Here is a 27,303-nt window from a genome sequence, read left to right as displayed (position 1 = left end):
CCTGTTTTTGTAACATGTATCAGCATTGGGGGACAATAAGCTCATAAAAACAGGAGCTCCTATTGAACTGTCACTATAGTGTTCCCTCTACTACACTCTGAGTGTCTCTTTGGGAAACAGGAAGAGCAGGAAGTGCAAAGAGGACATGGTGTCAATTCAGAAATATTTATTGAAATAAATATGTCATGGATACACTTTCATATCATGTCACATAAATACTGAATTTGGGCAGTTCTTTTTAAAAATGTTCAAGCTGAAGTTTCGATCCAATTAAGTTGTTCTCATTAAAACTGGAAATACGCTTTCCTAATAAAATGAATAAAACACTGTCTGTACAGACAGATCATGGTCCAATTATAGTCACTGCAACTCATAATACTATATACTGTTTTTAGCTTATGACTTACTTTTGTGCTGGATCAAGGGTCAAGTGTTCACAACTACTGTTATATCAACTCGCTCATATAGGTACAATCTCAAAAATGAGTGAATAAAAGCTTCGGTTATAGTGTGAAAAGATATGTTGATATATAAAACTTTCAGATTTAAACAAATATTTAGCAGATTTAGGAGTACATACAACCTCTACTATGCTTTCAAAGGCTAAACACCACAATGCAACTTGCTACGCTAGTTTGGTGAAAACTGAAGACTGAGTCATGCTAGGTTATTACAATCATCCACACATTGATTTAAATGTCATTCTGTACAAGGAAATCTTTTAGAAATCATTACGGAGATATAGTTGACACCAAAGTCAGTCTGTTTTCATATCCTTTATAACAGCTGAATTTTAGCTCATTTTTAAGTGACTGCATAACAAACAAGTTTTTAGAGTCACTTTGAATCTCACATAAGAGTCAGAATAATAATATTATTATTAATAATGCTATTATTATCAGTGTTAAATATTATAATAATAAAGTAGTATAAATTTTCTAGTGATATGAAAATCTCAGACGGACTTTGACAGTCGCATTAAGTGCTGAACAAGGAATGCACATAAAGATCCACAAATATTTTTCTAAAATATATTAAAACAAACAAAAATGACACAAAATATTCTCTTACAGTTTCAAAAGTACACAGTATTGGGTAAAAGTTTAGAGTTTCAGGGCATGCACCTCCTTGGACTCAAGATGGCTTGTCACCTTCTTTCTTCAGACGGCTTTTGACAAACAGAAAAAGAGTTAGATGGTGCAATGATGTGTAACAACCGAGTTTCCCTGAGCAGTGTAGCCTGCATGTTGGACATTTTGGCAAATGATGTAAAAGTACCATTTCAATTTGTACCTTGCGCAGTTAAATGGTCAAATATGATTTCAGATAGAGAATTTTATTATTCAAATTCCTAAAGTGACTGAATAGAGAGAGCTCACCTGTAATAATCCTCCTGACCTGGTAGCGGGCCTCCATGCAGGTGATGCCCGTGCAGCCACTGCTGCTCCATTGCCATCCTCTGCAGCTCTGCAGACTGAGCATGCATGGCCTGAAGCTGATGAGCTGCAGACATCGGAGGAATTGGGCCCTGCAGCTCTCGTGGATACGCTGCTCCTTTTCAAATTTAAACAAGGTCACAGTGAACCAGTGGAACTCAGAAATGAGCCAAGTTGTGGTCTGTGACTAAGTACATTAAAGACTACAAACCAAATAGTGGGTGGCGCAGCATCTCATGATCATGAGGAAGATCGCTAAGTAAAGGGTTGGGGATTGGGCCTGCAGGGAAAGGGAATCGGGCCAAACGTGGTCCTGTTGCCAGGGGATCCACTAGTGGATGAGGGCTTGAACCTGTTTGAAGAAAAAAGAAAGACCTATTGTAAGAAGCTAAAGTAATATTAAGACCTTGATATGTTGAATACTGCTGAATAATTAACTTCACCTTGACCAAGGGGGTCCTGTTGGTGCAGGTGGAGGTGGGAGTGAATGTGAGAGTGTTGGTGATGGTGGGGTGTAACATTAAGCATCTGCAGCCTGGCAGCAGGATCAGTCGCCACTGAAGCCATCCTCTCAGCGTGAAGCCGCTCTGCAGTGAGTCGCTCAGCGTAAGTCAGCTCCGGGCGCAGCTGAGGTGCCGCCAAAACCATTCTTTCACGCTCCAGGTGGTTCAGCCCAGGATGGAACGGTGCAAAGGGATGTGGGGGCCCAGGTATGTGAGGAAGACCTAATGGCCCATGTCTTGCAAAGTGCTCCATAGGGTTCGCAGCAGGGTGCAAGGTTTCCAGGTCTGGGGGTTTGACCTCAAAGCCAGGCTTCATCCTCTCGCGTAACTCCCTCTCTCTGAGGTTCCTCAGCTCACGCTCTCTGAGGCTAGGCTCAGCACTGTACAGGCCAGGCATGTGGTAGGCCAGCAAAGGGTCACCAGGGGTCAGGGACACATAGAAAGGATGATTGCGGTTGGTGGGAGACATGACATGGGGTCGGGCGTATTCGCTTAGGGTGCGCAGGGCAGGTGTGTCTGGGCCAATGTAGGGAGGAACGGCTGCTACTGTGGTGGGCGGCTGCTCAAAGGAGGGGCGTCCGTGGCCTTGAGCCACCATATGAGCCTCACTCATACGACTGTCATGAGAGGAGCTGGATGCTCTCTGTAAGCAAATGAGAGTATGAAAGATAACTGTTGGCATGTTTCATGTAACAAAAAGGGAAAAAAATGAAATTAAAAGATTATTGCACTTACAGCACTTCTGTCGGCCTCCCTTTCTCGCTCTCTCTCTCTGTCCTTCTCCCTTTCGCGTTCTTGTCGAGCACTGAGCTCAGCTTCTCTCCTGGCCTTTTCCACAGCTTCCTCCCTTTTCTTGGCCAGCTTGGAGGATGGCAGTGGAGTAAAGAAAAGGTCTGTCCTGGCACATGAGTTGTAGCCACGATCCAAGTGCTTGATAAACCTGAAATATTTAACAGATATGCATTTATGAGGACTGAGTATCAGCTTCTTATGTACAAAGATTGCATTCCGAATCATTCAAAAAGTTTAGCTTTTATATTATAGACACAAAGTCTAATGAAACATAGACAACACTCTCATTTAATGTTGATTTGCTTGCTTGCTTGTATTTTTAGTTTGTTCTTTAAATGAAGTATTGAGATTTTTCTTCACTTAACCTGAAACTCATTTATGTATGTTTATTAAATTACTGTCAGCTATTAAGAAACTTTGTCAAGAACCAGTATTACAACATTGTTTATGCTCATTGTTTGATTGCCTTATGTCCATCACTTATCTGGAAATGAAAATAAAAGTAAACGTTATGATTTTGATCCAAGTCTCCCAATACAAAGAGCTTCAGACACATTAGTAGCTTTAAAAGCCTAGTGAAACATTTGAAGGGCCTTTTGGATCAACTTAAGTTCTAGTCGAAGAATGAATCATTTTGTATGAACTTCCAGACTAGCTGAGAAGTTGGTTTTCAGTTAATTATCCTGCCAATTATGGTGTTTTCAATTTTTTTGTCTCACTTTACAACAAATTAATAATATCCAAATCTAAATTTTGACTGGAGACGAATAGAAACATCCAGTCAATTTGAGGTATTTTCTTTAAAACCTGGATTGTTTTTTTACATTTTACATAAATTCTGACTTTAAAAAACAAACAAACAAACAAAAAACATACCGTGCAGACTGACTGGCATGACTTGCCATGTTGATAATGGTTGGCTCTGGTGAGGGGCTTCGAGGTGGAGACGGTGGGCTCTCAGCTTCCTCCATCTCATCAAGAGGCTCCTCTTTAACCTGAACTTGTGAACCTCCAGCAGCGCTGCCAGACGAAGGTCTAAGAGGAAGAGATTGGAATGATGGCTGGAGGCTCGGGACAGGGCCAATAGCACTGGGTGTTACAGAGGTGAGGGGGTGTGAGGCTGCAGCAGGTGAGTAAGAGGAAGTCAAGTTTTTTCCAGAGTGTGTCTGCACCTGAGAGATCACTGGAAGCTGGGCTGGAAGTGAATGTACTGGCAAAGGTTGTGGCATAAGCTGAAGAGGTGGAGGGGGAGCACCTGGAGGATGCTGGTTGGGCAGAGAATTGAGAGGCTTTAGAGCAGGAGGCGGGGGCAGATTAGAGGGCATCTGGGGGAAAGGTGTAGCAGACTGATGGGGAAGCTGTTTGTGTGAAGGTGGAATAGGAGTAGTGGGAGGAGGCTTGACTTGAGGACCAGAAAGAGGCGGCTGGTGGAGCTGACCATCCCTAAAGAAGGATGGAGGTCGTTGGGGGGGCAAAGGCGATGGACCATGAGGCTGCAGAGGCTGCGCACAGTTGAGAGTGGATGGGATCTGAAATGCAGGAGGAATAGGAGAGTCCTGTTCCAATGATGATGGCAGAGCAGGTGGACCGGAAATACAGTGAGGGGTGGGCAGTGCACGGCTATTTGTGCCCACTGTGGCAGCTGACTGGCCAGTGGCGGCCTGACGGGGATCTGGAGAGGGAGGAGGGGGGCTCTGAGCTGGATCCGCAGAGGGTATGCTTTGCAGTGGCTGGGGAGTGATGGGCTGAGAGGGGAGGGCTTGGGGGACCGGTGTGTCAGCTAACACAGCAGTGGGGGCAACCGGCTCTGATGGAACACCATTGGGCTGGGCAGATGAGTCGGAGTCACTCTCGTTGCCCTGCTGAGGGCTGGGAATGCTGGGAGAAGAGCTTCGGTTGTCCTGATCGATGTCTTTGGTGTCACTGCTGCCATCGTCCTGAGCACTGCGGCTCTCTGAAGAGCTTTCCTCCTCGACCTCAGCCTCACCCTCTGAACGCGAGCTCTGTGGATCCTGGAGGAACACACACACACACACACACACACAAAAAACCCCTGGTTCATATTGTACTTAAAAGTGAATTCATGTAACTGTGTTTTTATTTGTCTTATCAGCTGGAATGAAGACAAATTGTTACACTATACTGAATAACAACAGGTTTTCCTTAGATGTTACTGCAGCTTTAGTTTGCATTAAGTGCTCATGTGCTCTCACCTGTGTCTTTGGCCTTTTAGGTGTTACTTTCTCAGGCTCATCGGGCTCCTGAGCAGCACTTTCCCGAACACGTTTTGCTGATTTTTGTGATGTGACCTCCTCTTTTATCCTCTGCACAGGACAAAAATGTCATCACTCTCCACAAATTAGATAACTCCAACCGACAAAACTATACACGCATCGTAATGCCATGCACACAGCTGTTTAAATATTAACTTGGGTAAAAGACCAAAAGTTGAGGCACACAACGATGTGTGCTGCTGGTAAAGTTTCTGGGCTGCCTTTCCTCATCACAGCCATCCCTCAAGATTCTCTCAGTTTAAAGCAATGCATTATCAGGGACTGTAACATCTAGTCCTTTTACTGAAAAATTGTGTGGTTGTGAAAGCAAAAAGAAAAAAAAGAAACCCACACTCTACTGTTTGGCAACCAAAGTGACCCACAAACAACCAAGCTAGTATCACAAGATAATTCCAAACAGGTTCAACAAGTATATAAATAGGTAATCATGCTCTACCTTGTTTGTTTTCTTTGTGGAGTCATTCTTAGTATCTGTGGAAGACGATCTCAAAGAATTGGAGATGGATCCACTCGGGGAGGGCTGGTTACTGGATTGCTGATCCTCACTGGTCGGGGAGCCTGTAAGCCTCCTGTGGCCACTTCGTAACGATGATAATTGCTTTAAAAACAAAACAGAACACACATATAATACTGTTAACACCCAAAACAAGGATGACAAGTATCCCTTACTTGCAAAACCTGCAAAGAGGTGAAGCAAGATTTGAAAAGACTTAAAGCTATGAAATCCAATTTAAGTGTAATCTAATATCATTGGTAATAGTGAGTGTGTGGCTGATCTGCCAGCATCACGCTTACAGGTGCTCTACTACGCCGTGTCCTCATGCCATGCTTGCTGTTCACTTCTTCCTCCACTTTAACAGGTTTAAACATGAACGGAGCGCTTCCTGACTTAGGGGCTGACGGCAGACATCCGTGTTTGTTTTCATAAGTACGACAACTTGTACACAGCAAAGGGTTGCCTCGCCCACCCTGGTGCCAATCCTTAGAAGCTGTAACAAGAAAAATGGCTTTAGGTACAAGTTTCACTGTTAACTGTTTACAGCTTTCTTTATCAGCTTTTAGCCACTGTCCTAAAACTAAAACTCACTTGTTGTGCCACAATGACTGCAGCTCTTGCTTTCCTGTTCACTGTCTTCACTGTCAAGATCATCATCACTGGCAGAACTTGCATCCACTGCAAGAAAACAAACAAACAAACAAACATGCCAAAAACAGCTTAGACCGACACAAAGTCCAGCTCATAGGACTGCCAAATCTCTGGATTTTACAGTTATTCCTCCATTCAACAGACTTGGGAACACCTTTCCAAAGAAGCTTATGAGGATTACCTGAATAATTTCGAGACTGGGTGTTCAAAGGAGAAGCTGCAGATCGGGTTTTTGCTTTGCGAGAGGACGGCTGCCTGCGCTGCTGTCGGTAAGCTCTGGTTCCTGCGGCCTCTGGTGTTTTCTTCCAGTGGTAATAGAAAGTGATCAGTTCTCCCTGATGACAAGGACACAGATAGTCATGTTATGGCTTTCTGATCAAAGATGTGACAACAGTGACACGTTACAATCATTATAAATTGCTTTGTCTCCCCCCAAAAAAAGTGAAATTACAGTCTTTTTGCTGGGGAGAAAGTCTTTCCGAATACGGAAGAAATTTTTGCCATATTGTCTCAAGCCTTTGATGAAGCGTTTCTGTAGGGAGGAACAGAAAGGAGGCAAAAAAAGTTAAATGATATTCAGGCAGAACATCATTGCAGACAGAAGCTTTTAATAAACATGTAACTGATTTTCCTTGTAAGAGTACCGATCTGCTTTTTAAAACATGTAGCTGTTAAAGATGCAATGCTACTGCAGAGATGCATCACATTAGAATCTATCTGAAGAACCATTTAAGATGCAGGTAAACTGCCCAAATAATAATAAAACAAAATACATCTAGACTACCTGCAAATACTAAGTATGTTAAATATATTTAAAACCTTTAGAAATTGTATCAGTTTGCACAAAGATCTAAAAAAATCTTTAATACCATATAACAAAAAATAAATAAATATGGCTCTTACCACGTCATCTCCCGACCAACACTTTTCAATAAGTTTTGGCAGAGGCTTCTTAACGAGACGCTGGAGAGCTTTTGCTGCATCATAGTGACTTGCATGAAGCTAAAATTGAGAAAAATTGTGGATTTTAATACATCTGCAATAAATGATGCTGGAAAATAATAATATGACTCAAGTTGTGCCTCATACCATGTTCAAAGCATTGAGTGTGGTGTCATCACGGGAGGCTGCTAAACATCCATCCTCTGTGGATCCACCATCACACATCCCTGCAAACGCCGCCATGCTCCTTGAAAATAAACAGAAGTATTTATGTTAACAAGCGAAACCAATGCTGAAGGGGTACCGTTACTCTTTCTTAGTTTAACATTACTTTTCATATGAAGCTATGTTGCCTTACATGATATTTAATAAATCAGGCAAAAAATAAAGGAGAGAACAGCAATGCAGCTTAAGAGCAAGAAAAGCAACATTTATATCATTGGAGCACTATTTTTTTTACTGACAGTTACTGACGAATGAAAAATGTCGCTGAAATGGTGAAACTGTGAGGCCAGATTAGATACAGCAGTATTCACTAAATCCCTGCATCACCGCCTCAATATTTTCTAACTTCAACATAATCGCGGCAAAAAACTCAAAACAAAAAGCACAATAGAGTCTGAACTGACTCAAATCTACTGCAACCAACCAGAAAAAAAATCATGTAACAACAATAGCGAAACCAAGAGTGGTTCTATTTTGCATGTACTTCCTCATCTGTAACACTTTCCTGATGACTGTGTCAAAAGTGGGCTGGTAAGACTGGCTCTCTTTCCCTTTTAGTATTTTTACACCAATAATAGTACTTGCTGCCAAAACATATTAAAGGTTACATAACAGTTTTAGATTATTTTGTAATCAAAAAGTTACATCTGTATTTAGCTGTTCAGTAAGGGCACTGAGTTATTTTCTATTAGATGTTATTGTAAATTCTGTTAATCTGAAATTCCCGAAGAAATTTTATACATACAATTTTTTTAATTTGCAAAAGGTGCCAAGACTCCCACTTACCTAGCAGCTCTGAGGTACATGAGAAGGTCACAGTCATTGACCCCAGGCGTCCACATGAGCTCCTCACTCTCTGTTTGAGTTTGCAAACCAGGCGCAGGCCGCGGCTGCAGCTCTGGGAGCTTGGCCTGCAGTGCAACAAACGAAAAGCCAAAACCACAGCAATCAAATAATCAGTAAAAGGGACAACAAAAGAAAAGCTTACATAGAAAAAGCTACAAAAAAACACATTATTAGCATGTGTATGAAGTAAATAATGGTTAGAGGTTTTTCTGGTTATCAAATAGGTTTAGCAAGCTGAGTTACATAATAGGATTTTCATGAAGACACTGGAATGCAACATTGGCTATGAAAGAAACATTTACAAAGGATGCATGTATAGCTTTCTTTAATTCACACAAGCTTAAATACATAAATAAAAAAAATCACTGGAAACAGCTGTGGTTATCATACAAATTGGTGCAGACGTACTAATAAGAAAAAGTTGTGAAACTGCAAACCTGTGCAAGTCCCTGCAGGTTTGAAAGACACGTGTTTAGCTACATTGTTCAGAAAACACCTCCTAATCTCAACAAGTCTTGTGAAACTGATTGTACAGTGAGTCTAGTAGCTGATGCATTTCTTAATTACAGTTTATTTATATTAAAAAAAAAAGAAAGCAGCTACCTGATGACTTGGCCCCACTCTTATCTCTCCCTGTGTGCTGTTTAGGCTCCTGAAATTAAAGAAGAAGAAAAAAAAACAGGCAGCATTACATTTCTACACCAGAGTAAATTAAACTCAATTGTTTTAATTAAATGCAGTCTGAAATGCATGCACGTGTATTTAAGAGGTAATTAGCGCTGTACAGTATGTAGGCAGGCACAAGATCAATATTTGCATGTAACTTGTCAGAGCAGCTTCCCTCCCACAGACTGCACAGTGATTTCAGCAGTGCGATAACATCCCGCCCCTCCGCCTCCGTGGGCCAATCTCAGCCGTGAGCCGCGACGTTTCCTTATATTACATGAATGAAATCCGACGCTACAGCCATCGCAAAACCCTGTCAATCAATCATACATGAGCTGCTAATTTCTACGGACACCATTACGAGAACAGTGTGTGCTACTTTTGGAGATCAGACTGACAGTATACCCTACCCTGCCTAGTTAACCTAAGCATTCCATAATAAATATCAACATTAGCATACCTAACATTTTGACACCGATTAGCAGTCTCTCATGTAAATACATGCCTCACGGGAATTCCACAGCCGATTCAATAAATGTTTGCAAACTCTGCTTAAGGTTAATCCCATTTATTGACAGTATTTACACGATAGCTGCAGAAATAACTGTGCAAAGAGAAGCGTTTTGACAAGCCCGTGCCATTAGCTGCTAACGAGACAGTAGCGTTACGCTGTTATTTTGGCTAGCTTGTTAGCCAGGCACGAACTTCGTGACCACTGACACTCCGACTATTTCACACAAGCTGCTCTCAAAGTAACGCGGGGAAACACTAAAACACCCATTTCAAGACAACTAAACTGCGAAGGCGACGTAAATGAAGGCGGCGAGTTAATGAAGTTACCTCCGCGGACTGAACAGGTCGTCCATGTCGAAGGATGTTTGGATGTGGCTTGTTGACACTACGCAGCGCAGTCAGCGGGCGATACACACAAACTATGCGAATCCCCTATTACATGGCTATTCAAAATGGAGGCGGTGTAGTGGAGGGACTCGCTCTATTTTTTTTCCCTGTGCAATGACCTCAGCAGCCACAGCTAAGACTTCAAAGTTGCCTGGGTGTACATAACTGAGCATGTGCCGCCGATCAGCAGCAAGCAGAGCAAACGACACCGAGGCTTCACGATCATCATCACCATCACCACCACCCGCAGCTGCTGCTACCGCTGCTGCACAGGCAGCCATGAATCAAACAACACATCATACTGTGTGTACGGCTGCGGTTATTAGACAGCATTTTGAAACACATCACACCACATTGACCGCCACCTACACAAACTGTGATTCAGACAATACACTTAATGTCTTAATGCGGTTCAGCTTTTTTATTGCCACATTTGCTTTGAGTTCACTACAAGCAGAAGTAAACAAAATAACCATTAAATATTACATACATGTACATTGCAACCCGCCATATTGCAAATTGTCAATGATAAGAATATTAATATATAATGTAATAATAACGTTAAAAATAAATTATTATTATTATTATTGTTATTATAAGTTTGCACACACTCTTCATGGGAATGATTGTCATGGTAATATTGGGCTTCTAGTGATTTGTATGAACTGCTTTTTCTCGCGCTCTCTCCAGGGTCAAATACTGTAGGCAAACATTTTTAATGACTATTAAAAAACAAAACAAAACAAGAATTGGGTGCAAAATTTAGAATTTGTTTTGGATTTTCTCTAATCCACACAGGGTCAATAGTACACACACAAACATGCACTTAAATCTTTCATTAGGTGGTGCTGAAGGTTCTTTCATCAACATCTAATTAGTGATCTTAATTGACAACAACTAATAAGTTTCTTTTTGCCAGTCGCTGGACTGACCAATACTCAGAACGATAGGAAATCCAATGAACTCAGTGGAGATCTAAGAAGAATTGTAGAGCCATTTCAAAAGTGCAGATCCCAGGATCTTCATTACAAACATCTGTACATAAGTACAACAACGTGTTACCACTTTTGAAAATATCTGGAGGAAGACCCAAAGTGTCACCCTCAGATGACAGGAAGTTGTTTGAGATATTCAGAAAGAACCCAGAAACCATCAAGGCCCAAACCCACCAACGGGAAACTGGTAGAATACCAGCATCACTGTCCACAGTTAAGCACGTTTTTAATTCTCCCTCGCAGTCTGGTTCTGCTGGAGGTTTCTTCCCCTTAAAAGGCAGCTTTTCTTTCCCACTGTTGCCAAGCGCTTGCTCATACGGCGTCCTTTGATTGTTGGGGGTTTTCTCTGTATTATTGTAGGGTCTTTACCTTACAATAAAAAAAACAAAAAAAAAAAAACAATAAAAAGTGCCTTGAGGTGTTACAGCTGCGTTACCCAAATGGCAAGAGGCATGTTTGGAGGAATAAAGGTGAGGCTTTCAAACCTAAGAACACTGTACCAGCTGTCAAGCATGTTAATGGTAGCATCTGTTGCTTGGCTGTCAGTGGGACTGGTACATTTCACAAAATGATTAGGATAATGAAGGAGGACTATCTTCAGCTTTACCTGAAATCAGAAAACAGCTGGAAGACTGAAACTTGGATGCCAATGGCTGTTCCAACAGGACAAAATCGTGTCAAAAACAGGGTTTTGGAACAGATAAAGTAGGCTAACATTAACCTTCTGGAATTGCCCTCCCAAATCGACAGGGAAGGAAAACAAAACAAAACAAAGGTCTTCCTGTGCAAAAACATGGTTTAAATGTACTGGAAAGCACACATAAACCTGAAAAGATCAGGTGTTTTACTCCCCATGTATATCCTGATATGCTGTAAAATTAAGCCAATTTTCAAAGTTCATCCTCTCATGTCCACATATGAGAGGAAAAAACAAAACAAAACAAAAGCTAAAAACAGCATCAGGAGCCAGTTTAACTAAAAAATAGCTAAATAGCTACATTCTTTTTAATTTAATTGCTGAAACCCCCCCAAAAATGCTGTGTGCAAGCCACACATCTGGAAACATACTATTAAGATCGGATTGTTTAGACATCTTAAAAATTGTACCAGAGTAAAATTCGTAACATAGTCACAATAAAAAGAAATAATCACAATGTAATGTGTCAACTCCAACAGATTTCGATAATTATTTTACTCCACAAAAATAGAGAAACTTGAGATGGAAGAAAACTTTATTGTAGAGTCAGAGTTCAAGTAGTTTCAGGTAGTTCTCTATTCAGTATTACAGCAGGTTTTTATGTGAGTTCTACATTTATCCTTATTGCTGAAATGCATTTTCATTTATTAGCAAACAAGTTACTGCGCATTTGTGTGCATGCACATATTTGTAAAGTCTTCACTCCTTTACTCTATCACTGGGTTTCTGAAGTTTTTTCCAGCAAAGAGAGCCTTGTCTCCCAAATCCTCTTCAATTCTGTAGTAAGAGAGATGCAAAATTAGTTCTGCTCTTTAATTTAGTAAGAGGTCTTTTCATAACATTTAACATTTGATACAAAATTTACTTTCAATTAACTTTTAAATTTACTGTTGCCATCTTGACTGTTGTGATGACGATGGGCGGGTCTAACTGTTAAACTGCATGCTCATTGGCCAGTGAGTGTGCCGGTTCATATCACAAATAATGACCCAAGACCCCAGTGACTGAATGCATAAACTCAGCAGGAAGATGTTTAAAACACTGACTTCTGTAAACACTTTCAAGCCATTTTCCCATAGACTTCTATAGGAGCAGTAATACTTTTGCAACCACAGCTAGCGCCACCTGCTGGCCTTAAAATAGAATCCAGGCTTAAGGCACTTGGGAGCTGCATTCATGCTCATTTCAGAAAAACACGATAAAACTTGTGAGTTGAGTAAAGCTCACCTGAGAATCTGGTTGTATTTCGCCAAACGCTCAGAGCGGCAAGGAGCCCCGGTCTTGATCTGAGTGTGTCAAAACATTGTTTATTTTAGCATTTGTAATACATTTGTTCAAGTTGTATTATTATAATTAGGATGGACCTTTATTTATATAGTGCTTTAGAGTCAGACTTAACCATATATATTTATACAGTGCTTTATTCTATACACTGCAAGCACGTCATCTATCCAGTTTAGGAACACCAATCCCCTTCTCACAGATACGATAAAGCATTTAGGATTCTAGACAAACAAGTGTCATTTTTTATGTTCTAAAAAGTTGCACCTTTACATCAAGTATTACCTGTCCAGTGCATAAGCCGACCACCAAATCTGCAATGAAGGTGTCTTCAGTTTCACCAGAGCGATGGCTCACCATCACACCCCAGCCGTTCTGCTGGGCCATCTTACACCTGCAGAGAGCAACGAGATTTTCCTTAAAGGTCCCCAAATTCTACATGGATGATGCAATTCCAACAATTCAGGACTCTTTTCACTTTCTTCTTCCCTCCTCTCTTCTTTGCATTTCAGGTGCTACCAATGAAGTTATCATTCGAGTGCTCTGGTTAGCGTTAGCTTGTAGCATCATCAGCGCTGTCACCAGATTAAAGCTTGGTTGGGAAATTTGGGCAAGACTTTTAGGGTTTCCATGAAATGAAACATGTTGGGAAGATTTGATTGCACTTACAGTACTTACAGTTACTTATAGTAATCAAGAACATAAATACATGTATGCTGAAGAGAGAGAGAAACCCATAGAACCAGGTCACGAAAGCTTGTCCTACTTACTTAAACCAAAAAATAATTTTATATACTTTGCTGTACCGATAAAGTGATCATGATAAGTATTTCACCCAAAATGAAGCGAAAAGGCGTAGTTTTTTGTAAAGTGGCATATAAAGCTGTCCTCAACTCAAGTAACATTATAGTCACGTCACCCATCTTTCCTCCGCCTGCTCCTTGTATATGTGGAGGGGATTAGTGGTGAAATAAAAACACACACACACACACACCTTAAATCTAATACTTATATAAACATTCGTATGAGTTTCAAAGGTTCACTTACGCCCTCATGGATTCAGTAACTGTGCCAATCTGATTGACTTTAAGCAGCAGACAGTTGCAGGCCTTCTCCTCCACAGCCTTGCTGATGCGATTAGGGTTAGTCACAGTCAGATCATCGCCAACAACCTGGATGTCTGTGCTGCCAGTGAAGTTGGTCCAGGCTGCCCAGTCATCCTGGTCAAATGGATCCTCAATGGACACCACTGGAAGGACAGTTAAACAACATTACTATGACTTGAGATACTTTAAAACCTAATAAGTCCAAGAATTATTAAAAGAACTCCTACAAGACAAGAAACACCAACAACACAATCTGATTGTTGCTCTTCTGCAATTACATTCAATAGGGGAATATTAGAAATGTTATATATGAGCATTAGTGATTAACTAAGTAGCTGTAAGTTATTAAGTTAATTGATTTTATTGGAAATTTTAAGTAGTAATAAAGAGGCCAACATCCAACAACCATTGCTCCTGTATACCAATGTCACATTCAGTCAATGCAAATTTATCAAATCCACATTTAACTGATCATTAGGAAAAAAAAATCCTAATTATTTGAGTACATCTGAAAACTGTTGTGCTAATTATAGAAGCAACAGGGTTAGGCTAGGCTAGTCTGAAAATGTCCCTGCAACAAATAAATTAAATAAATAATCCATGTAAAAAAAACAAAAAACAAAAAAAAACTATGCTTACTTTAAAATGACTACTTACAACTCAGATTATCTGCAAAAAACAGTTTCAGGATTTTACCTGGATAATCCTTCACGAAGCTCTTGTAGAGATCAGCCAACTCGTCGGGTGTGATGTAACGACTCGGGTCATCAGGCGACTTGAAGTCCAGGTCATATTTTCCATCCCTGTAGAATTCAGATGCTGCCACATCCATGCCAATCACAACCTCATCTGTGTACCCTGCTTTAGCAATGGCCTCCTTCAGCAACTCCAGAGCTGCAAGGTTAAACATCACATATGTACAAACGTGTTCATTATTTGTTACTGAAACAATATTCCTGCATAACATGTGTGTAACTTATTTTACACGGCATTATATATTTAATAAGAGACAACAGAAATGCATCCTTAGCTCAAATGTTTACCTTCCTGATTTTCCAGAATATTTGGAGCAAAGCCACCTTCGTCACCCACATTAGTGGCATCCTGGCCATATTTCTTCTTGATGACACTCTTGAGATTGTGGTAAACCTCGGCTCCAATGCGCATGGCTTCTTTGAATGTGCTAGCCCCGATGGGCAGGATCATGAACTCCTGCATGGCAAGCTTGTTGCCTGCATGAGAGCCGCCGTTGATCACATTGAAGGCCTGATGAATGCAGAGAAATAAGGCATATTAGAATTATAATAAGACGTTTACTGAAAGGTCAACTGAATGAAGACAGGCCAGCAAATTTATGTGTGCCATCAGGTAAACAAAGTCTCACCGGTACAGGCAAGATGACCTCTGGGTTTTCTGCGAGGTCAGCAATATGGCGATACAAGGGGACTCCTTTCTCTGCTGCACCAGCTTTGCAAACAGCCAGAGACACACCTAGGATGGCGTTTGCTCCAAACTTGGCTGTTAGTTGTAAATGAACAAAACAAAAACATGATATATAAATATTTTTAATGTAATGATATTGCATTAGTAATAAAAAAACAAAATCAGGATGAACCACCTTGAAGTAAATGGATCTAATTTGACTGTAAACCCTTAATGACAATCATCTTTAAAGGTGCAATATGTATAACATATTCGTCGAAAAATGTCACTGTTTTTTCATAACAGCATGCAAACAGCCTCTTCAGATCCTATTTAGTGCAAACTTTTGTTCTTTTTTTTTTTGCTGCTGGGTTCACACCCCAAGTTCCTTTTCCTAGCCCCTAGGGCTGCAGGATGCCAGTAGCCAGAGCAGAGGACATAAGATAAGATAAGATGGGCATACTACACTTCTAATAAGTGTTGCGGCGCACCTGGCGACATCGGGAGAAGGATCATTTCCATTTGCTGTGTTGCAGCTATAACACGATGCAGTTTCTCCTGGAGGATTCAGGCATGAGGGGAAGAATAAACCTACCCTTACTGAATTTTCTCAATGAGGGACAATAAAGGATATTTCCATTCTATTCTATGCTCGCTACATAATCCTCCTATCCAGTGGTCATTTGCAAAGGTCTTAAACCGCTGTTGCATTAACCTTTTATGGGCACCTTTCTTTAAACTCGACTGATAACAGGTTAAAATAAAAGGTTCTTTTTAATCTAATTTTGGACTGAGGGGACAAAGCCTGCACATTCACTCACTACTCCATCTTAAACACAGCATTTGAAAACCTTTTAGTGTAACTACAAGAAAACAAAACTGTTCTCATTGGAACAGCTTTGCAATTCTGCTGATTAGATGCTTCATTTGTTTAACATCACCATTAAAGGTATGAGAAATCTGTCATCAAGCAGACATTTATGAAGACTATGCTGCAGTGTGCATAATAGTACAGATGCTTCTGTCACTTACATTTGTTCTCTGTGCCATCCATGTCAATCATCATCTGGTCAATTCTCTCTTGCTCAACCACAGACACATCCTGAGCAGACAGTCAGATTCACATTAGCATTTCATCATCGATGAAAACCCTTCCAAAGGTTACTTAGCATACATATTAGAAAATGCAGACACTAAATTATCTTACTTGGCCAACAAGTGCAGGAGCAATGGTTGAATTAATGTGCTCTACAGCCTGTGAGACTCCTGTGAAGGACACATTAGAGATTATTCTTTCAAAATATTATGGGCAACCCTTGCAATCTCAATATTAAAGCCATAGATTTAGCAGAACGTGCAACTTTTGATTCTAAAATTCATACTTTGACACAAAGAAAGAAATGTTTGTGTAATTAACTCTGTTATTTCCCATAGTCAGTGTTTTAGCGGCTATTTTAAAATCAACATGCAAATCATCAATACTGAAATGACAGCATGCTTTACAGCCAGCCCACCATGCACATTGATCGACTATTAAATGGACACATTTTTATTTTAAATTAGAAGGACAGGCAATGGGAACTCACTAACCCTTTCATATCTGGCAAAGAGAACGAGAGAGAGAATGGAGAGTTGACAAAAAAGACAAAAAAGAAATACAAGAAAGAAGTTGATATTTAAAGTATTTTTCTTAAAAAATGAATTATACTTTAGGTAATAAAGCTTCTTTATCAAAAAACCAAACACGTTTCAACAATTTCATGAAATTAAATAAAGGAAATATGTACAAACCTTTCCCAAGGTAGCGAGACTTGTCGTTGTCCCTGAGCTCCAAGGCTTCATAGATTCCTGTAGATGCCCCGCTTGGTACAGCAGCCCTAAACAAGCCTGGGAAAGGTACGTGCAAACAGAAGCAAGGCAGAAGAATAAAAAATGGCTAAATAATAATAAAACAAACAAAACAAAACATGAATAGATAACCACATCTTAAGGACAATTTAGGTAATGAATACTATTTTAACTACAAAAAAAAAAAAATGGCCTAGAAGGCACATTTAGGCCTACCCTTGTCAGTGTAAAGGTCAACCTCTACTGTGGGGTTTCCACGAGAGTCGAAGATCTCTCTGGCGTGGATCTTAACGATGGACATGGTGCAGGACCTTGAGAAGAAACAGAGCTGCACTTGTTAATATTGGACAAAACAAAAAAAGATGTTGTAAATGTAATAAACATACAACAAAAAAAGAATATTTAAATTTCTATTTGAATTATTAAAACATGTCTCCCGTACCTCTTTCACTCTCTCCCCTCTGGAAGCTCACAAACAAAAATACCCTGACCTAGCTGCAAGCTTAAGAGCGCCAACATGCATGCTAGTATGCTAATTGGATTAGGCCTCCTCATCTGATTAATCACATGGCAGTTGGAAATGGTTGTGTCTGTCACAGCAAGGTTGAGCTTCCAGTTACAGTTTGTTTGTGTTGATGCAGAAAAACGTGAGTGAATTCAAGGTTTTCATGAGGAGTAACAATGCTATCGTGATTACACTCACTCCTTTTTTGTGCCAATACTACCCACATGACTAGACATGTTCAGTAATCTTTTCCATTTGCTTAACAGATAAATAAGCCAAAACATAATGAGGACTGCTAGAAACTCAGTAAAGAAAAACAGAAAAAACCAAAACAACAACAAAACATTAGAGAAACAGCAATTTCTGTTTTAGCTCCCCAATATTATCCAATTCTCTTAGTAGGAACAGAAACGGCAACTCTGAGATGTCCTCCGTTCTTGCTGTCTGTGCCTTAGGATAACATGGTATCTATGCCCACTGATCTGCCACTGCCAGTTATTCCTGATGAGATGGGTTTTTAAGTTGTTTTTTGTGGACTCATCTTCAAATAGCAATATCTACAGTCACCCTTAAATCTTTGTAAGTTAAATATCTGCCACAGTGTCTTCAGGAATATGCAATTTCAAAAGTGTAGCAGAATTTCAAAATCATGCTCTGAGGCTTGAAAATTCATTTATTGAAGCATAAAGCATCGATCTAAAGGCTTATCCAGCAGGGTCTGATGAAGACTTCATAATGGATTTGCATTATCTGATTTGCTTAATTAATGCTCCATGACCTGGATGACTGAGAACCTCTGCAGACTTCAGGAAAATACTGAAGAATAAAGGTGGTCATACCAAATATTGACTTTCAAGCTCATTGGAATTGCACAAAGCCGTTTTTATCTTATATACCGTGTGTCCAAGCACGCTCCAAATAAATCACTGCCACCATTTTATAGAGAAATATTTTTAAAAGAGCTATAAACACTATATTTGATCTTTTTGGCAAAGAATATTGATATTTAATTAGCGTGAACATATAAATCTTTTACATTTTAACATCTTCTCTTACATGACTTGCATTAATGCAAAATATAATGATTCACCGTGTAAAGGGACACATATTCAAGGAAATCTGAGCTTAAGCCTACACGTTGGAATTGTGAAATTAAAAACTGAGCAAGTAGTGGTGGTTGAATGGGAAGATACAAACCCTAAGTTAAAGATAAACACATAAATGTAAACTAAACGCAGAATGTATGAATGACTTTTTCGATCGTAGCAGCAGCGCTGCTGATGGGGATGGTTGTCAAATATCAGCTAGCTCAACTTTACAGAGAAAACGAACTTTTAAACAAAACCTACCAAAACGGGCAATTACATTAATTAATCGTGGCCCAGAAGTAATTACCTTGATAACAGATGCAGAAAACTTTGACTCTGTGGGAGAGCAGGAGAAAAACTACCGGGTACAGCGAGCGAGAGCGAGAAGAGACGAAGAAGAAGAAGAGTGCCTATGTGCGTGCTGCTGCCCCTACAGTTTCCAATGTGAACTACAACCCCATCAGCTTCTACAGTAGCCTGTGTAAGATTAGATTAGATTAGATAAAACTTTATTAATCCCTCGGGTGGGTTCCTCTGGGAAATTCGGTTTCCAAATAGCACAGCACCGACAGAAGTTACAGAATGTGAGCAGAATACTATATATACACATATATAAATACAGAGACATATATAAATAAAGAGTATACCAAAGGGATAAATAAAATAAATAGGAATAAGAATACAAGGGAATTGCACATTTCAATTATTGAAGTCTATTGCACCGTTGAATATTAGCAAAAAGTATTGCACAGTGAAAAGGCACTACAGCTTAGTTGTCCCCCCTACAGCTTAAAAATCTTGTGTAAATCTTGTAGGTAAGAATGTCTGTGTTATTTCAGTGTAGACTTTTAACAGGAACCATTCTATCTATCTATCTATCTGGACTGAAAATCAGTTGCAACAAGTTTTATGGAACAATGAATCCAAATTTGAAATTTTCAGTGCAAATTGTTGTTAAATTGTTATCATTGTTATCATTGTTGTTGTTTTTAAATGCAATTTCTGGCTAAAGAAGTCGATTCATCATTTGTTATGGTAAGCAACATAATAGATCTGTAACTTCTAAACAACATAATTACATAATTTAAGTGGCATTTCTTGCATTTGCACCACCCGACTTTTGGATACAAACGCACACAAACTGCTTGTATCAGTGTGTCTGAATGGGTGAATGAAGCGTGTTGTTTGAGTTCTCTAGTAGGGTAGAAAAGTTCAATATAAGAACCAGTCCATTTACCATTTACTGTTTGCATATAGTTGCAATTTAAACTGGCTTTTACTTTTTTTCATCTGTAGTAACTTTCATGTTTGGTACCAAGAGCATACACATTTTTAAATGAAATAAAGATTTTTCTGATAGAACATCCTAGTTTTACATTTGTCATCTCAGAAAGCATACAATACCAAGGTTTGTATGAGTTTAGCTGTTTGGTAAATCCATTTTCAAGAGACAGCAATCCTTTTTCAGCTAGCTGTAAAGATGGCATGGGGTCCTCTGTATGACAAAATATTCACTTTGCTTTTGTTAGTTTTTTCCTAAGAAATAAGAGCCACTTGTTTATAGGGGTGCCACCCTGGCATTTAAAAGCATATAAACTGCTGATTTAATTAATTATTTTGAATTTATTATCATTTAAACAAACTGCAAGGAAGGTGAGACAAACTCCTCATTTCACACATCAAATGTAAACCTAAATCTTTCAACAGTCAAGTACAGTCAAAGAGCAAAGTTACCAGAATCTTTTGAAGTCAGGTGATAATGATTATTGTTTGATTCACCTTTAATCTGAAAATATTTTGAGACATTAGCCGGCAGGTTACACCAAGCACGCCATTAAAAGAAAGCACTTTATTTGAAAAAAAAAAAATAATACAAATACATATTTCTTTAAAATGTTACAAAATGATGTGATCTAAAAATGCTATTATCACACTTATCAATGAGTGACAAAATAAAGGAAAACCCTAAACCTTTGACCCTAAAAAAGAGATGTGTCAGTTTGTTCATGCGGTATGGGGACATTTTTCTGGGATGCTCAGGTCTACTTCTCTGCTTTGACAGAAGAGTTACTGCAAATCAAAACAAAGTTGCTGAGAGTAAGCTGCTTTATCCTGTCATGAAATGAATCTACCCTGATGGGAGTGGCCTTTTTCTGCGAAGCTGTTATGCAGTCATCTGTATTTCATACGATCCCACTTAGTGACCTGTTTTTGCTGTTATTTCAGATTCTCCCCAAATCTGATCAAATGACGGGTTACTTATTCGTGCAGCTTGGTCTGATGTTATCTTCTTTTGTGTAATGACACAGTTGCGCATCACGCCCTTGATGCCGCACCCTCAGGCTTTCATATCAAGTTTCATTTAAGCACTTTTGGCTCTGCTGTTCTTACCTAGCACTCATAATCTTATGATCGGAAACATAACACGTGGGATCTTACACTAGTAAATTTGTCATGTTTCCTGTTCCCTTTTTGACAAAACAATCTGCATTTTCTTTATAACATTTCACAATACTTGATAATGGCAGTCAGTTTTTTGTTTTTAAAGACAGACAGGAAACGCTAGGAAAGACAGCAGAGGAATGGCATGTGGCGAAGGCCCAGCTGGCTGGCTGGTACTTGAACTGGGGTCTTAGCTGCTTTTGCATCCTAATCCAGTCAGACTCTAGCTTTCCCCTTGCAGCTTTTCTTTTTGTACATCTAAATTGACCCTGCCTTCTGAGATTTTTAAATCTATCCCAGCTTCTTCTTCTTTATTGCACCATCGCCAGCAAACAAGAACAACCGTATGCTACATTTGAAAAAATGAAATGTGGAATGATGAATATCATCTTTTTCAGCTGGTAATCTTAATCTTTCTTGTGCTAGTATGTTTCTAGTATGGTTGTTATATGCTTTCTCAGTGATTTAAAAGGAATATATGCATATATATATATATATATATATATATGCATATATATATTTAAAGGTGTACTCTCAGTGACAGAGGAACAATAGCAGAACAGCACCACCAAGGCTGGAGATGGAGCAATACTGGAAGAGCATATGGGAGAAGGACGCAACCCATAACGGCAATGCTCAGTGGCTAGTGGATTTGAGGGCAGACCATAGCGACCTCCTTGAACAGGGTCCGGTAACCATCACAGTGGCAGACATCCAAGAAAGGGTCTCCAGTATGAAGAGTTGGACAGCACCAGGGCCCGACATGGTTCACGCCTACTGGCTGAAGAAGCTGACTGCACTCCACGAGCGTCTGGCAGCACAAATGAACCAGCTGCTAGTTAACGAGAGACACCCGGAATGGCTAACCGAAGGTCGGACGGTCCTGATCCCCAAGGACCCCAAGAAGGGACCGGTCCCATTCAACTACCGACCAATAACCTGCCTCAGTACTACATGGAAGCTCCTGTCAGGCATCATATCGGCTAAGATGAACAGGCACATGGGTCAATACATGAGCGGGACACAGAAAGGGATTGGCAAGAATACCAGAGGCGCAAAACACCAGCTACTGGTAGACAGAACAGTCAGCCGAGACTGCAAGACCAGACTGACCAACCTGTGCACAGCCTGGATTGATTACAAGAAGGCCTATGACTTAATGCCCCACAGCTGGATACTGGAATGCCTAGAACTGTACAAGATCAACAGGACCCTAAGAGCCTTCATCAGGAACTCAATGGGGATGTGGCGTACAACACTAGAGGCCAACTCCAAGCCCATAGCACAAGTCACCATCAAGTGCGGGATCTACCAAGGAGATGCTCTGTCCCCACTGCTGTTCTGCATAGGCCTGAACCCCCTCAGTGAGATCATTGACAAGACTGGCTACTGATACCGACTACGCAACGGAGCAGTTGTCAGCCACCTCCTGTACATGGATGACATCAAGCTGTATGCCAAGAGTGAACGAGACATCGATTCACTGATACACACTACCAGGCTATACAGCAATGACATCGGGATGTCATTCGGACTGGAGAAGTGTAGTCGGATGGTAACAAAGAGAGGGAAGGTAGTCAGAACTGAGGGGATTGAACTACCAGAAGGCAACATTGCAGATATAGAGGACAGTTACAAGTACCTGGGGATCCCGCAGGCGAATGGGAACCATGAAGAGGCCGCTAGGAAAGCTGCAACCACCAAGTACCTGCAGAGGGTCAGGCAAGTCCTGAGGAGTCAGCTGAACGGTAAGAACAAGATCCGGGCCATCAACACCTACGCCCTGCCCATGATCAGGTAGCCTGCTGGGGTAATAGGCTGGCCAAAGGAGGAGCTAGAAGCCACTGACATAAAGATAAGAAAGCTCCTTACCATGCATGGAGGGTTTCACCCCAAGTCCAGCACCCTGAGGCTGTACGCTAAGCGGAAGGAAGGGGGCCGGGGACTGGTGAGTGTCAGCACCACAGTCCAGGATGAGACAAGAAACATCCACGAATACATCACGAAGATGGCCCCAACTGACCGAGTGCTCAGTGAATACCTCAGGCAGCAGAAACCCAAGAAAGAGGAGGAAGGCGAGGAACCATCATGGAAGGACAGGGCACGGTATGTACCACCGGCAGATAGAGGAGGTGGCTGATATCCAGAAATCCTACCAGTGGCTGGACAAAGCTGGACTGAAAGACAGCACAGAGGCACTAATCATGGCAGCACAAGAACAAGCTCTGAGTACAAGATCCATAGAGGCTGGGGTCTATCACACCAGGCAAGACCCCAGGTGCAGGCTGTGTAAAGATGCCCCAGAGACAATCCAGCACATAACAGCAGGGTGCAAGATGCTAGCAGGCAAGGCATACATGGAACGCCATAACCAAGTGGCCGGCATAGTGTACAGGAACATCTGTGCCAAGTATAACCTGGAAGTCCCAAGGTCAAAATGGGAGATGCCCCCAAGGGTGATGGAGAATGACCGAGCTAAGATCCTGTGGGACTTCCAGATGCAGACGGACAAAATGGTAGTGGCTAACCAACCGGACATAGTGGTGGTAGACAAACAGAAGAAGACGGCTGTAGTGATCGATGTAGCGGTTCCGAATGACAGCAATATCAGGAAGAAGGAACACGAGAAGCTGGAGAAATACCAAGGGCTCAGAGAAGAGCTCAAGAGGATGTGGAGGGTGAAGGTAACGGTGGTCCCCGTGGTAATCGGAGCACTAGGTGCGGTGACTCCCGAGCTAGGCGAGTGGCTCCAGCAGATCCCGGGAACAACATCGGAGATCTCTGTCCAGAAGAGCGCAGTCCTGGGAACAGCTAAGATACTGCGCAGGACCCTCAAGCTCCCAGGCCTCTGGTAGAGGACCCGAGCTTGAAGGATAAACCGCCCGCAGGGGCGAGATGGGTGTTTTTTTTTTTTTTATATATATACATGTATACATATATTACAAAATGTAATAAGTGATTTAACACAAAACAGCCTAAACGTTTATGCTTTTAGTCCTTACTGTAGAGCATTGTATTTTTATATTTGTTCATAATATTGTGTCCACCATCCTTGTTCGGATCAGGGTGATATGGTGTGTGATATATCACGTGGTCAGTGAGGCACTTTCTTTTGCAGACAGAATTATTGAGGATGCTTAAGGTCTCTATCCAGACTGATACCTCAAGACACATGGCAGCCAGGCACAGTAGCTTTTGTCTTCAACTTTTTTATATATATATCTTTCGGGGTTTTTTTTAGCCTTTATTGCAACAGGATAGCTGCTGGGAGAAATTCCAGGGGCACCTCATACTGGGTGCTGGTTTACTCAACCCAGTGAGCTAAACCAGCATTCAGTCTTTTGGCTTTCTTTCTTTCTTTTTTTTTTACTCTTATAGTAAGTTGCAGATCACAATGTTCCTTTTACAGTATAATAAACCTGATAATTACTGGTATTTTATACAATATACTCTTACATTCCAGGTTTCAAGATAACAAGTGTCTTTGTGCACAAAACCAAGTTTGTAAAACTGTTCTGGTGCAGAAGAACGTGCTTGCATAAAGTCTTGACACAACCCCAGCAACATCTTTTGGATAAACTGGAACACCAGCATGCTCCTAAACATCAGTATTCAACCTCATACTCCTTGTTTGGCTGCATGTCAGCAAATTCTTGCAGCCAAATTCCCAAATCTTGTAGAAAGCCCCCCAGATAAGTGTAGGCTGAGGAAGGAAGATACTGCAGCCCATAGGTCTCTGATTAGTCAGTCAGAATTTTGGTATTTAATGTTTAACTTGAGTAACTAACATCAGTGTTAACTCACAGCTCTGTCAATATGGACCTCCGCTAACATATGCATAGGCTTTTATAGAGGAAGTAAGGGAATGGTTTTTGTATTCTGTGCTCTGCAGTTAGTTTTGCAATTGACAACTACAGCGACCCTCAGGTGTAAAACTTAGCAACAGAAGGAAAACTTGAATATTTCAGGAAAATAAACCCAGACAAAACTGAAACCAGAGAAAAAGCCAGAACACAATCACATGTTTTTGCATAAAATGTTCAAATGAAGCTGTAAGTGAATTGATTCACATACACTACATGGACAAAAATGGAAACCCATGCCATGAAGGTCCCGGTGCACAGTTTTTGTGCTGATGTTAATGCTGTAGGAAGTTTGGAGCATCGCTGTTATTGTGTCAGCAGACCGATGACAACTTTTAGGCACTGTGCGCCTCAGCACATGCACATACATGGTCTGCCACTTCACGGGTTATTTGCTGTGGTTCATAAACTATTAAACTTTGTAATAACACCACTTCCGTTGTTCATGGGATATCTAGGAGGGAAGACATTTCACTTACTTGTTGCAACCTATTATAAAACCATGCTTGAATTTAGTGAGCTCTTTAGAGACCCATTCTTTCACAAAAATGAAGACAGATTGCATGGATAGGTGCTTGGTTTCCATAGACCTGCAACAATAGAATGGGCCAACACCTGAACTGGAAGATCAGGAGGTGTGGCCTAATTCCAATTCATTTCCAGCTGGAGACATAAATCAAATTTGCGTTGTGTGGATGAGATGGTCATCTGGTGTAAGACAAACATGCAGGGCTACTTACTGTAGTGACCCCTTGTGACACGGGAGCAGCTGAAAAAATAAAAAAATAAAAATAGAAGATCAAAACTAAACAACACACAGCCATGCTGCCCTATTTCGATGAAACACAAAATGTTGCAAAAATAGTGTATTTGGGAATACCGCTGAAGTCAGCCCAATAGCGCACTAATGGATTCTACTGTTTTTCTTTTTTTCCAAAGAATTCAGAGGGATAGCCTTCCGAACAATGTTCACAAAAGTTATCTGATAGATTTACAAAATGATCTGTTACTGTGAGGTGAGATCACTTCACAAGCAAGACGTGAGACCTTATCTCAGCAGCCGCTTCATCTATTCAACCCACATTTGTTGCATGGATTCAGCACCTCTTTAAAATGATTATCTCAGCTAAATACTGTCACGGTTTGGCAGGGCAAACCGCGGGGATGTAGGGAAGGAGGACCCAGGCGCGGAGCTCTGTGTGTAAACAGTGCGTTTATCTACAATGTATGGAAACCAACAACAATAAATCCCCGTGCTCTCCCGTGACTCCCGTGTCGTGCCCTCCTTGTGCTCTCTGCTCCCGTGTGTCTGCACTCCCGGTGCTCGCTGCTCTCCCAGCTTCCCACGTTTCTCCTGCAGGAAACAATAGCGGCAGCTGTCAGGACACTTAACTATAGCAGGCATGCACTCAAGGACTAAACCTACACTGGATTACTAACGTGGAGTCTCACGAAATGATCCCGCGCCGGTGGGAGCTCCAAGACTCTCCTAAGTAGCTCCCCCGACGAGCCCTGATCAGCAGCAGGTGTGTGGCAGGAGCTTCGGGTGTGGCCAGTCCTCCAGCAGGACCACACCCATCCGGCCTGAAGGCGCCCGCAAACCGGCGCTCGCAGAAACATACACACATCCGCAAACAGGGAGAAAAGGGACAGCAACACCAAATATACAAACAATACAAGACACGTCCATAACTGCTCAGGGACCCTGGGTCGCTCAGACCCAGGACCCTGACAAACACAGTAGCTCTGTGAGTACAGAGGTCTTGCTCAACGGCTGTTTGTGAGGGGCAGTCATTAAGGTGGTCTAAAGGGAGGGTGGCCTTAAGGTGAGAGAAGCTACTGTGAAAAACAAAAACAAAACTTGTTTCAGACTGTGGATAAACTGAGGGGCTGCACCAAGGCCCAGTACAAGATAAATTAAGGATTTTGAACTGTGAATCTCTTAATCTTATTTTAAATAATGCAGAAAAGAGAAAGTTGCAGTTAATTTAATAAAAAAAAAACATTTTGCAAAATTCAGGTAAGATTACTGGAAAGTAGGATACAGTCCACTGGTTGCACACTTTAATGTATTAGAGATTTAATTTAAAAAACAAACAAAAAAACCAAATTGAAATAATTTTTCAGAGTTCACTAAAAATATTTTCAGTGCACTAATTCAACATGTCTGTGGGTTCAACTCCCTTACCAAATGTTTTTTGTTGGGTCTGTTTTAGTTTTGTCAGACTGCCAAGCCTAAAAGATGCCCACAGCTCCTGGCCTCTTCCATGGCAATATTAAATGCTCTGCAAGTTTGTTTTTTTTT

General features: G+C 41.0%; 2 protein-coding genes across 4 annotated transcripts; both read right to left on the bottom strand.

Moving 5' to 3' along the window:
* Positions 1-146: 146 nt before the first annotated feature.
* rereb (arginine-glutamic acid dipeptide (RE) repeats b) lies at positions 147-10,028 on the bottom strand. 2 transcript variants are annotated; one of them, XM_005459049.4, is made up of 17 exons: positions 9,692-10,028; positions 8,789-8,837; positions 8,126-8,250; positions 7,262-7,361; positions 7,076-7,174; positions 6,624-6,704; positions 6,354-6,507; positions 6,113-6,199; positions 5,821-6,014; positions 5,462-5,623; positions 4,945-5,055; positions 3,608-4,743; positions 2,675-2,879; positions 1,880-2,582; positions 1,648-1,788; positions 1,380-1,548; positions 147-1,168 (listed from the first exon to the last, which is right to left on the bottom strand). In XM_005459049.4, exons 1-17 carry the CDS (start codon positions 9,715-9,717, stop codon positions 1,135-1,137), a joined length of 3,576 nt encoding a protein of 1,191 aa, XP_005459106.1. In that variant the 5' UTR covers positions 9,718-10,028; the 3' UTR covers positions 147-1,134. The 2 variants fall into 2 exon arrangements, with proteins under 2 accessions (XP_005459106.1, XP_005459105.1); XM_005459048.4 differs by having other exon boundaries at positions 1,380-1,554; positions 9,692-10,026.
* A 1,932-nt stretch (positions 10,029-11,960) lies between these two features.
* Positions 11,961-19,148, bottom strand: eno1b (enolase 1b, (alpha)). 2 transcript variants are annotated; one of them, XM_003454581.3, is made up of 12 exons: positions 19,001-19,148; positions 17,317-17,411; positions 17,044-17,139; positions 16,460-16,518; positions 16,285-16,354; positions 15,215-15,348; positions 14,874-15,096; positions 14,527-14,724; positions 13,772-13,973; positions 13,010-13,118; positions 12,671-12,729; positions 11,961-12,220 (listed from the first exon to the last, which is right to left on the bottom strand). In XM_003454581.3, the coding sequence occupies exons 2-12, from the start codon at positions 17,399-17,401 to the stop codon at positions 12,151-12,153; spliced, it is 1,305 nt and encodes a 434-aa protein (XP_003454629.1). In that variant the 5' UTR covers positions 17,402-17,411; positions 19,001-19,148; the 3' UTR covers positions 11,961-12,150. The 2 variants fall into 2 exon arrangements, with proteins under 2 accessions (XP_003454629.1, XP_005459104.1); XM_005459047.4 differs by lacking the exon at positions 19,001-19,148 and adding an exon at positions 17,543-17,673.
* Between the last annotated feature and the right edge of the window lie 8,155 nt (positions 19,149-27,303).

This window comes from Oreochromis niloticus, linkage group LG5 (genome assembly GCF_001858045.2).
Source record: "Oreochromis niloticus isolate F11D_XX linkage group LG5, O_niloticus_UMD_NMBU, whole genome shotgun sequence".
Lineage (NCBI taxonomy): Eukaryota > Metazoa > Chordata > Actinopteri > Cichliformes > Cichlidae > Oreochromis > Oreochromis niloticus.
Note: the sequence above shows the minus strand (reverse complement) of the source record. Positions and strands in the feature narration are given on the sequence as shown.

What these genes read in the sequence shown, in the direction of transcription:
- eno1b (XM_003454581.3), bottom strand. Translation starts at nt 17,401, where the DNA reads ATGTCCATCGTTAAGATCCACGCCAGAGAGATCTTCGACTCTCGTGGA. An exon ending in TATTCTGGAAAATCAGGAAG is followed by an intron (nt 14,725 to 14,873) that starts GTAAACATTTGA and finishes TTAACCTTGCAG; the next exon opens with CTCTGGAGTTGCTGAAGGAG. An exon ending in CTTCGTGAAGGATTATCCAG is followed by an intron (nt 13,974 to 14,526) that starts GTAAAATCCTGA and finishes CTGTCCTTCCAG; the next exon opens with TGGTGTCCATTGAGGATCCA.
- rereb (XM_005459048.4), bottom strand. Translation starts at nt 9,717, where the DNA reads ATGGACGACCTGTTCAGTCCGCGGAG. An exon ending in CTAAAAGGCCAAAGACACAG is followed by an intron (nt 4,744 to 4,944) that starts GTGAGAGCACAT and finishes GTGTTCCTCCAG; the next exon opens with GATCCACAGAGCTCGCGTTC. An exon ending in ACAGGACCCCCTTGGTCAAG is followed by an intron (nt 1,789 to 1,879) that starts GTGAAGTTAATT and finishes TTCTTCAAACAG; the next exon opens with GTTCAAGCCCTCATCCACTA.